At 35.7% G+C, this 12,161-nt stretch overlaps 1 protein-coding gene across 2 annotated transcripts in view; it reads right to left on the bottom strand.

Annotated features, from left to right (window-relative positions):
- The window catches only part of CCDC91 (coiled-coil domain containing 91), a 113,612-nt gene that overhangs the window by 27,562 nt on the left and 73,889 nt on the right, over nt 1–12,161 (bottom strand). For both annotated transcript variants that reach the window (XM_030959909.1, XM_030959910.1), the window contains exons 9-11: nt 11,802–11,894; nt 11,557–11,625; nt 10,057–10,233 (exon numbers count right to left, since the gene is read on the bottom strand). In XM_030959909.1, the coding sequence (XP_030815769.1) occupies nt 10,057–10,233; nt 11,557–11,625; nt 11,802–11,894 (339 nt within the window). The remainder of the gene's footprint in view (nt 1–10,056; nt 10,234–11,556; nt 11,626–11,801; nt 11,895–12,161) is intronic.

Here is a 12,161-nt window from a genome sequence, read left to right as displayed (position 1 = left end):
TTCAGTTTACCAAAGAAAAATCCTGAGAAAAAGGTTTCTTTCTCTACAAAACTCTGGCAAGACTAACAGAAAAAGTAGCAGAAAATTACATATTACACAAATATGCTGTTCTTTTAATTATATTCTCATGACAGTTTAATTTGTCAAAAGGTCCCAAAAATACTGTCTTGTGTTAGAATGGGAAAAAATCCCATAACCTATCCCATTAAATTCTTCAAAGCAAATTACAGAACTGATAAACTGCTGCATCTTAATATCGAGAAAATTTTACACCCATAAAATACTTGCAATCAATTGAAGTATGTTAAGTATCCTTAATATGATACTTGAAACACTACATAGTCCAAATAAATATTTGGACTATGAAGTCCAAATAAAAACATAATTAAATTCTATAAGTCTATTAATAAAATACAAGAAAACAGAAACCACTAGCAATACCCTTATGGAACCCTAGTTCATTACACTGATATTAAAACAGAAAAAGTAAAATTGGAAAGAATTCTTTTTCATTTCTACTGGTATTGGCACAAGTCCCCAGGGCTGTGGTTAAAACACCATTCTTCCCTGGAAGAATTTGAAAAATGTGTAGGTGTGGCACTTGGGGACATGAGTTAGTGGTGGCCTTGGCAGTGCGAGGTTAACAGAGGGACTCAAATGATCTTAAGGGTCTTTTCCGGCCTAAGTGATTCTGTGATTCATCTACCACACTCTCCTTAACCAAATTAAGTGCTGATGCATTTTCCCAATTTATAAACAATTCTCTGTTTCAGACACTGATCACCTCCTGTTACCACCTGAAAAAAAACAGCGACTGTCACCAGAGAGATCCTGTGGCCACCAGACAGGACAGGCCAATCTCATGTGACTGCACAAAAAGACTCCTGCTTTAGGGGGCTTCATCCCAACGTTTGGATTCACCAGACTGCTGGCAGCTGTCCACAACACTTTTGATTTGTTGGGATTTTTCTGTGATTATTCACAGGATGAATCATACAGATCTGTTTCTCTGAGATCTCAATATCTGTTTCTCATCTGAGCTGAAATGTCACCCTGCTGACTGGATTCAGGAGAAATGAAACAGTTCCATAAAACACACAGCTTTCTTCACAGGTTATGTCTTAAAAAACATAACCCTAAAACCTCTGACAATGCTCCTGAACTCCTGATGTGGTTTGCACTGTCCCATACCTGCAGTTCAAAATGGACAAACATAGAGTCCTGTGAAACAATGACACTCTTTTGTGACTATCAAAAGACAGCTTTGCTGTGATATCAATAAATGGAAAGAAAACTCTTTCATCCCTTTCACTCGGTTCAGAAGTCTTCAAAGAGCAAACACTGCACAATAGTTCCCTAGTCAACTCAGTCACATCCTTTTGATTTTAATCATTGATATTAGTTTTTCCTTCTGTGATGAGAATCCTCACTTCTTTTATACAACCTTCCACTAAGTGTTCTCCTCTAGGTACTCAGTCATTATCTGTCTTTGCTCTATTTCTGTCATTAGAGTAAATGATCAACTAATATAAAGGTATTTAAATCCAGCTATTACCTATTACTGTTGAACAAAGCCTTAGCTGCAGGTACATTCTCTCAGCATGTGCCTACTTTTCCTTCATCTCTTTACTCTTTCCTCTAATGCTATATCTACCTTTAGATTCTATCCTAACTTAGATTTTGGTTACAAAGGTAAGAATTGGCCCTTATTTCATCTCTAACTAGAAAGGGTAGAGCGTTATTTGAGCCTCTTAGTGCTGTTTTAATAGACTCAAGAAAATGGAAAAACACAGTTTCCTGTAAGAAGGTAAGGAAGAACACTCCCCAAAATGGCACTTGAGGTGCAATTCCTCTCTCTCCTCCCTTTATTTTTTTTACATATTTGATCAATGGCTGGAGTACTAAATTATAGTCACAAAGTTGGCTTCGTTACGTGACCCTCTATACATATGCTTGACATGACACCAGTTAGAAGATTAAGAATACCTAATCAAAAATAAAATACAGATATTCAAATACTCAATTGACAAATCACAGCCAACCATGTATTAGAAATGACAACCACACAATCACAACATATAAATCTGTGTGAAGACAGAAAGAAAAAGCAGTGTACTTGATACACCAGAGAACTCCCGACAGTATTTAAAAAATAAAACAAGCCATATGTTGCTTTGCAATTTTATAGGAAAATTCTTTTGTTTCCACACAAGGATCAGGTGGCAGCACTAAACTTTATCTAGGAAATGCAACCACAGACTGCAATGTAAGTGGTTTTTCAGAAAATAGTAACCCTCAAATTATAATGTCTGTGGTTACAAACTACTACAATCTACTTCTGAACTCAGACATGGTTAAGGTCTCTGTGCTGTGAACTATTCCTTTTCCAGACTTTGCAAGCGTATTAAAAATAAACTCATCGAATGGCAGGGATCTCTTTCCACTCAGCCCCACTGAGCTGTGTCCTTCCTCACACATTCAAGATTACACAGAATTTTCTTCTAATGTGTCTCTACAAACACTGGCCACATTAATGTTTCTGCAAGATGGTGGAAAAACAAGAAGAAAGGAAAACTGAAATAAATGGTTTGCTACCTTCTTGAGAGAAATGTAAACACACACTCCCACTGAAAGCTGAGCAATAAAGGCAAGAGGAATAGGAGAAGAGGTCGTTTGAAGAGCAAGTTCTTCTCCAGCACGTTGTGTGATACCATGTTATCAATAGACTATTCAGTTAGGAATTGGGATATAGAGGAAAAAACCCCAACAAGTTCTTGTAGGAGTCCACAAAATACTGAACATAAAGAGCAGTGTTACCACAGTCCAAGCCTGTTACTGAAAAACCATTTTGTCTTCCAAAGATTAGCACTGACCCACCCAATCAAAATCCTATGGGGTCATAAAAAGTTGTTTCTGAAATTACATTAAAAAATATGCCACTTTGCTAAGTACTTCAGAAACAGAATAGAGGGAATATTTCAGATTCTGACTCCTTCACAGGACTCTGCAACCCGTGTAAAAGATGAAAAAAATAACAAGTGGACAAAGAGAGATTGATAAACGTAATAGTTTGTATTCCCTTAACTGACAATGCACTCAAAGCTCTGTATATCATAAACACAAAGAGCTTTGAGGATAAAGAAATTAAACTTCAAGGAAGTTAAATTATTATTGCATCATGTTAAAGCCCTCCCTAGTAAAAAAAAAAAATCATAGAAGAAGGGCAAGCAATGCCAATATAGGTAAAAGTTGATCTTCTGGTAACAAATACTATAAACAGAGTGATTAAAGAGGAAAAAGAGACAACAGCAAACCCTGAAACAGAGGCAAAAAAGCAGTTTATAGCCTGTTTAACAGAGAAAGTGTGATGGAGTAAAGGGCTGGAAAGTTGCAACAGTAATTATAGCAGTATATACAAAGGAGAGGAAAAAATGCATTAATAAAAATAAAAGTGGGAGCTTTGAACAGTGAACCTTGTTTGAAGATTGTACCTTTCTTTTTAGATATGATATTTTATCTCTTACAGATAAGATGCCAAATGCATGCTGTAAACAGAAAATTATATTTACAATTAGATCTGAAAGAAAACCATTATACAGTTCAGAGCAACAAGCAACAGGGTTGGTCTTGAGGTTGCAAAAAATATTTGGGAAGTGGGAAAGGAAAAAAGAAAGACTAAGAAACCTTAGAGTGATAGTGGTGCATTTATAAAGAGACATCACAGAGATTTATCAGGGTTTTCATTGTATACAGAAATAGCTCACAAGGGGCCAATGGAGGACAAAGTCAGTTAGGCTTCCAAATTTGATATGAACAAAGAGGCAATCTTGCAAAGGACAAATTTATGGGACAATGAAAAGACAAGACAGATGTATAATCCCATATATATTTCCTCTTTTCCCCTTAAAATGTCCACCAAAAAATTCCTTCAATACCTGCTCATTTGATGCATGAGAAAAAGTGAATTGGTTTTTTACAGATTGCAGGGCTAAGAAAGGGCCATCTAATAGCTAATAAATCTGACTGAAAGCTAGAGTGGGAAATAACCTTTTAGAAAACCTTTTTTCCTTCTTAGTCCTTACAACCTTTTCAAATACAGGGCAGTGGGGAAAAATATTTACACAAACAGTAATTTTCAACAAGAATTTAACAGCTAGTTTTAGTACTTGTAGAAAAGAAACAAAAGCCAGATCCTTAGGAACAAGGGCAATAGCTTCAAGTTTTTTATTAGAAATATTTTATTCCCTTACACATCACTGGGTACGGAAATCTTTGAGAATTTCAATACCAAGTTCCTTCAGGCTTGCCTAAATACCAGCAAAAGCACTCCCTCAAGTAGATGAGAACCAAAAAAAGTTTTGATAATGTAGAAGGTGAGGAGCCACTCATTCCTTAGGATTTAGGTGATCCATACATTTTTATTATACCTTCTAAGCAATGGCATATGCTGATATTCATAAATCCATAAATTCATTAAAAACCATTTAAATAATAATAAATTCTTGTTCAACTATCTAGATGTTTGCCAGTAAAATTGTATTAATGCTTTCTAAGACCATAGATTACAAATTTATTGCTCTGCAAAGAACACCACAACATGAACCTTCAGAAATGTGAACATACTCAATTGTCTTTAATTCTTAAAGACTTACTCAGCAAAGACCACTGAAAAGTTCCTTTTTTTCTTTTTTTTTTTTTCCTAAGTGTTTCAGTTAGCTTCTCTTGCAAAAATATTTTTTCTTTGTATATCTCAGTATATCTCAGTTGTGGCTTGGCTGAATGAGACACCACAGCCTCAGTTTTCCTGAAACACTTTCCCATTGGTAAGATAATTTTGCCTTACTGCTTTTCCTCATGTCCAAGAGGAAGCAGAGTTTATGTTAGTTCTTTTAATAAATTAAAGGGTTTTTTTTTTTCTTTTCTTTCCTAAATATTTTCAGCTTTCAGAACACTTGAGCACTTGAGTCTCTAATGGGTCTGCTGTGTGGATTATGGCAGAGATGAACTCAGGCTCTTTTCCCCTGGAGAATTAGGGTAAACTACACTAGAATATATACAGTATTTTAAATTTAAGCCTTCAGGAAATGACAAAAGGTGATTTTTTGCTTCAAATGCCTTAGCAGAATTATTTATTTCAAGCTATGAGATGGACTTAAATTTCCAGGGCTCACCCTGCAGCTGCTGGCTTTCCTTTTACTTTTAATGAAGTTATTTTAAAACAAAAACAGTGGTGCATAAATTCTCTTCAGTTTCTTTTGTTAATTCTCTTCCACACCGCCATGGATTTCACCTCCTTTGTGTAGCTGAGTGTTTGGCTCTGTAAAATGATAACAACTGCCATGCAGAGAGCTCTGTGCATTATAGCTCTGGGAGCTACTCTTCATTGCCCATTAATTATTAACTTAACACAGCAGCCTTTATTCAGAATTGTATGAATATCACCATCCTATATCCCCAAAGAATTTTTGGACTTCAGTTTTTTCAATGAGTAAAAATAAATGTAAAGAAGGATAGAGAGAATTGCCCATTGTTTTTTGTGTTTAGAGTTGTACCCCAGGGGCTTCACTGCAGTTTTGGATTCTGGGGTAAAAACCTTCTGCCTCAGCCAAACAACCTCTTATATTTTCTCCTTATCTAGAGGATGCTCACTTTTTACTTAAATAGGTGTTCTAGAAAGAAAAATTTCTAGTGGAGGCATTTCACCACTCTCAACACTGACAACTACCAGACATTAAACTCTCCTTGCAGGGAAAATGCCACTGTAAAAAACACCAGAAAAAATAGAAAAGAAAATACTGGAGACATGCCAAGCTACATCTAGTCTGTTAAACAGATGAGTTCCCAATCAATGATGACTTTTCAATGTGTTGAAAGAGGATCACGAGGTTCCTGTGCAAATGAACATTATCTTTAATCAAAAGGCTACTAGTTCTTTTCAAGGAGAGCTTGTTCTTCCTGATTTTAAATGCAAGCCTGCTCTTCCCCCAAACTGAGAATGCTCTTCTAAAGTAAAAAAGTAACAACCAAAAAACTACAAAAAACTCTTATTATAAAATCATGAAGCACCTGAAAAACACAATTATAAAATCTGAAGATGCCGCCAGTCTCAACTGAAATGGATGTCATCTGGACTTTTACTACTTCACAACCTTAAAAGCATGCTCTAAAAAACATTTTTCCATTTCCCTGGTGATGTAAAATATCTCATTTATCCCTTTAGAGTTCTAAGGCTTAAAAAAATAATACCTTCACTGTAAGTACAAATACCATGTCTCTAAGTAAAGACCCCAAGTCATTGGAACAGCCAAAGTTTTCATTAAAAACGTTCATAAAAAAAAACCCCAAAACAATATTGATGTTACTGTAATCCTTTAATTTCTTAAAGAAAAAGCAAAGAAGGTGGTATGTCAAGGTTGCTCCATCAAGTTGAAATATTAACTCAGTATGTTTTAGTTCCTACTTTCACTCTAAGTTTATCTTTACTCGGCTGTTTCATATTTGGCAACAAAATATTTGATTTTAAATATGATCTATTTATTAAACTGTCTCTAAGTCTCCTGATTTTTCTCTGGCAATGTTAAATTAGTATAATAAATTTTAAATGGAAGTAGTATTTCCTTATCTGCAGGCTTGACAACAATTTGACCAAGGACAAACCTTTTTTTTAGGACAAAGTTTTGTCAAGCATGAATTTCTCACAAGTAGAAGGCATCTGCATAAACCTTCCAGATTTGGATCCCCTTTGGGTTTCCTTCCTGGCCACTCTGCAACAACACCCCCAAAAAAGTCTAAAACACCCATCTTTTCTTCTTTTAAACAAATTATTTAAGTGATAAAGGAAAATTTCACTGCCTAATTCAGCACAAGTGTGATCTTCAAACCTTTATTGTTCTTTTCTGCTAAAACTGCCTAACCAATGAAGTGTAAACAACCCACACTTTAATGGTTTTTTCCATTTGCTTTCTTATATATAGTCATATAACTTCTAATGCATGTGTTTAAAAACTGGTGGAAAAAACCAACGTATTTTATTTTAATAAAGAAAATTAATGGATGGCAAATTACTCTTTTAAACCAACGAATCAAAACTCCTAATCATGTTTCTCTGGTCTAGAGGGTAAAGGAGAAGCCAACAAATTTATTCCACTTTTACATGGAAATTTATTTTCCCTCACCTTCATAATCTAAATGTTTTACAGATACCCAGTGGTGCTACAGTTTTTAAAAATACATACTTTTATAAACTCTTGCACCATGCAGATGAAAATGACTTTTTCTCTATGGGTTTGCATCTTGAAGAAAATAACAAAATATTCAATGTTTTTGAATGTTTCCACTAATTATTCCTAGAGTTATTTGTGGGCACTTTGCAAGCCATTCTGCCTCACCTATTTGCAGAAGACCAAACTGACCCTTTGTGATCTTCCAATTTCACAGATTTTTACTGCATCAGTGAAGGAAAACTCCTTTCCTTTAACACTATGCTGAATTTCTTTTTTAGTTCAAATCAATACAGCAAATCTCTTTCAAATAATTTACAGCAAAATAAAATTTTATTCTAGGATTTTTTATATTTCATTGTCTAAAATGTTAGACTCTGTGTTTGCATTTTGGCCTTTACAGAGCTGACTTAATATATAGCCTAACCAATAACCACAAGAGAGTCAAGACTGCAGTTATAGGTTTTGTAAGACAAATCTTACAGAAAACAAAACATAAATAAAAAACAACTCTGTGTGGAAGGCTCTACACAGAAAAAACTACTGCCCACACACTAAGTGCCTTGTAGGCTCAAGTGTTTTTCATTGTTAAACCAAAGCTGTATCTGACACCACATATAAGTTATCATTTGGCACATCAGCTCTGCAGAACTTTTGCTGACAGAAAATTTCTGTACATTGTGTATGCTTATAATTGCAACAGCCTAAAGGACATATACAAGTTCTTGGCATAGGAAGAAGGGAAAATTTCTCCAAGAAACCAATTTCTCCATGAAAGTCCATCCTCCCCAGGGAATTTGTACTCATTAATTAGAGATTAACGAGTGTAACTTCATATATCTATAGATATATGTGATAGAACTTTGGAAATCTCAAGAAAAATCTGCATTTTTCATTACTTAAAAATAGATCAGGTATTTGAAAAATGAACCAGACATGAAAGTGAAATAATCATGTTATAACCAGATAAGAGAGATTATTCCTGTTACAACGAAAGTTGTCAGAGCTGTTTGGTATTAAAAGAAGTGGAATTAACTAATGACACTACTAAAGGATATTTACAAGAGAATTAATCTCAAGGGCGTCCAACACCTCAGTGCTGCTCACCATCCCAACAAGTACATCACTAGGTACTTCCACACTAGGAACTACTTGATCTAAAAGGAGTTTGAGTGAAAAAACCTGTCCCTTGGAGAGGCCTGAATTGCTTCCTCAGGGAAATGCAGACATGGCAGTGGATTTAGGACTTTATCAAAGAATATATCCATCCAAATTAAACTACTTCTAATGTCATCCTGTCTTGTGGCAACTTCAAAGGCAACATCAACCATGAGAGAGTCTGCAGCACCCTGCAGAGTGAGGGCAAACCTGCCTCAAGTCACTGGCCCAGCTCAGCCCACATCTCTCCCACACCAGGACACCCAGTGCCCCCAAATCCATGAACACAGAACCCTGGCTGAACTCCAGCACCCAGCCATGGGAATCTTCCACCCAAAATCCTCAGAATCCATCAAAACCCTTCCCAAACTTCGTTACCATAGTCCTTCTTCGTTACCATAGTCCTCCTCCTCCCAATCTCTTCATGTTCCACAAGCTACCATTCATTCCATTTCTTTTAATACCAAGCATTGCTGTCTTTACTCCAGTAAATGAACACTTTACCACTCTCCTTTCCAGGGACAGACTCTACACCACTGGCACCAGTTCTCCTTCTGGACAGTCTGAATGGTTTGTATCTAACTAAAGCCCAAGCAATTGTTCTCAGCTTGAATTCAGCTTTGAACTCAGCTGTTAGTCCTTCTGTTCTGAAGAAGAGTTTGACTGCCTCAAGGCTCGCTGAAAGTCTTGAAAAGTTACATTTCACCATTTGAAGCTTCACGTTTGAAAGAAGTAAAGAAGATACAAAAAATAAAATCATTCTCTTTACATTAGGAATTTAGGCAATACAGAGTACGATAATGGTACAGCATCAAAACTTTTTTTTTTTTAGCTGATTTGGTATATGAGGTTATTAATTTTGTTCAAGGCTGGAGAGGGAAATGGTGACTGTTTCCGAAGAGTACTTTTATTTTACTTCAAATTCTTACTTTTTTCCCTTATGCAGCACATAAAAAAATACAGCAATATCAAATTACAACACATCAATGAAATAAATACTCCTTAAATTTCTGAAGACTATAACATTCAAATATCAAGAAATCAGTGAATTCATAGGCTGCCCCTCCAAATATTTCCAGCATCACAGACCACAAAATGCAACTTTTGGAAGAGTTAATTTACTTGCAATTTTAACATATTTAATTTGCAATTTGTAGGAATGTTAAAAGCACTGTTGGGAATGTCTCTCTCCATTTGTGTTAAGTGACATACATTTATTGTTATAGAAGCACCTCTCCAATGATTAGATTTCTGGTTCATTACTGGTTTATGTTTCCAGTTTTTATTATTCTCTCTTTATTTTATACCTGTTCTATAAAGAACAAATGTAACATCTTTAGTCTCCCACAGGTATGGAAGTCATCTGAACTGTTTACAGCATAAATGGCACTCTCTGAGCTGCTCATCCTGGGCTCCTTTTGAAGTCAGAGGAACAAAACCAGGCATGATTTACATCATTTCAATATATGTAGCTTTAAAGGTCACAGGAACTTTGTTCTGTATGTGCCAGCCTCTCTCCATACACACAGCCTAGGTGAACATGAGCTGCTTGCTGTGCATTGCAAATATCAACTCAGTGACAGATGTCACAGGAAAATCTACCACAACAACAGAAGACATACAAAAGTAAAACCAAAAACACACAAAGCAGGTGCATGGAAGGGTGAAACATACTAACCTGATTCTGCTTTCTTTGCTCTTGCATGGCTTCTGAAACAGCCTGGGCAATCTTCTCTCTGTGACTATCACGTTCTGCTTCCCACAGTTTTCTCTCTTCTGCATGAATCTTCTCCATATTTCTCCTCTCCTCCTCTACTGCTTTCAGAACAGCTTCCTGCACTACTTCTTTTTCAGCCTTTGAAACAGACCAGGCACAATTAGATGAGCAACACACACAACCTGAAGGACTCCTATTTATCATCTTCACAAGATACGGGATGTGAACATTTTCACTTCTGGACTATGAGGTTCAATTTATCTTACAGTGCTACCAAGCAGGTATTACCTCTGGGCAATGACTTGTGTGGTTACAGAATTTTATACTGTTTTCTCCCCAGTCATTATATTCAACCATTATCTGAAATCACTGAGAATTTGAAGCCAACAGCTGCACACATGCGTAGCCACACTAATATATTTATCAGCAATATAACCACTGCATAATATCTACAAATAAAAAATGACAAACTGAAATTCAAAATAAGCAAACATGGGCTAACAAAACTTAATCACAAATCCCTCAGCTTAAAAATACTGTATTCATGAGATACCTACACTTCCAACTAAAGCTGTTTCTTTCAATTCATTGGGAGTTGATTTTCTACTTAGATATAAAAATACAACAATCAAATTGGGATGTTTAATTATACACAGATTTTCCTGTAGATATCAACCACATAAGAAATGTTTGTGGTACTACTGAATGGTATTCAGTGAGGTGCTCAGCCAGTGTTCATATACTACACAAGAAAGACATACAGAAAATTATAATATAGCCTGATGAACTGTTCCAGGTAATACACACAACTAGCTTTCCCACATCATTACATGCAACCAAACTATTGTACTGGATTCTGCTCCAGTATTAGAAATTAATTCCAGCTTAAAATTTACAAAATTATTGTCCTAACACCAATGCACTTAATGATGAAATAGACAGGAGAAAGCATATTTCAAAACTGAATAGTCACTTTTAGCCAAACATCAGCTTATATAAAATAATTAAAAACCTGTTAAACTATCCCTGTTTGTATATGACTTTAATAATAGTTCTCTCCTCATTGAAGATGACCATATTCAATGAAAGTAAAATAACACGATTGTTTAATTAAGATCATCAGTTGACCCCGAGACCTAACTCTTCAAATCAAGATGCACTGATGTCAAAGGACCACAAAAACAAATATTTAGGTAACAGCAGCAACTGAACTGCAATTTTGTGACTTCTTGTTAAAAACAATTCAGAGGCTATTGTCCAAGAGAAGAGTTGCATCTCTGCATCAAGGCATGGGATATAGCAGACATGTTCATCTTCAGTGGAACCAGCTTCTTCTAAGCACAGATGAGAACACAGAGCTTGACAAATGTAGTTATGAAACAAAAGTGAGTGTCTGAGCTTGGCATTTCTAATGACACACATGGAATCCACATGGCATGTCCATTAACTGATGAGAGATACCTTTGCAGCAGCTGCCAGAGCCTCCTTGCTTCTCTGTCTTTCTTCATCCAAACACTTGTCCAGCACTTCCTGCAAAAGTTATGAAAAATTAAACTGCAATAGACAATAAAGGAGTGGCTAAAGATAATTTCAAACAGTCAAAGTGCTTAAGAAAGCTTCCTCTTCCTGTCAGCAACTGTGACAGGATCATTCCCAATGAACTCCATGATGCTGGTCTCTTATTTTTTGGTAAACAAAAGCAGTACCTTGTGCTTTTGTGACTGCTGCACCATAGCTTCTTCTATCTTTTTTGATAACACCTCCTTTTCTGCTTCCAAAATGTCAAGAAGTCGCTGGTGCTAAAGGGAGAAAACATTCATATTTTACTAAATATGGCCAGTGAGTAAAACAGACAAAAATAATTCATCCAAGACACTCAGACTTGTCAGTTACTGACAAAATTACTTCAAATGTAGATTCAGTTAAATTACATTCACAGCACTCCTTTAACTGATTTCATGTCATGGAAAAATTCCAATGGTAAAAAATATTTAGTTTCCTGAATAATTAATATTTCCTTTCAGTCTAAAAAGTATTGTGAAAGAAGTAGAAAAATGAATCACTAT

Source organism: Camarhynchus parvulus, chromosome 1A (genome assembly GCF_901933205.1).
Source record: "Camarhynchus parvulus chromosome 1A, STF_HiC, whole genome shotgun sequence".
NCBI lineage: Eukaryota > Metazoa > Chordata > Aves > Passeriformes > Thraupidae > Camarhynchus > Camarhynchus parvulus.
Note: the sequence above shows the minus strand (reverse complement) of the source record. Positions and strands in the feature narration are given on the sequence as shown.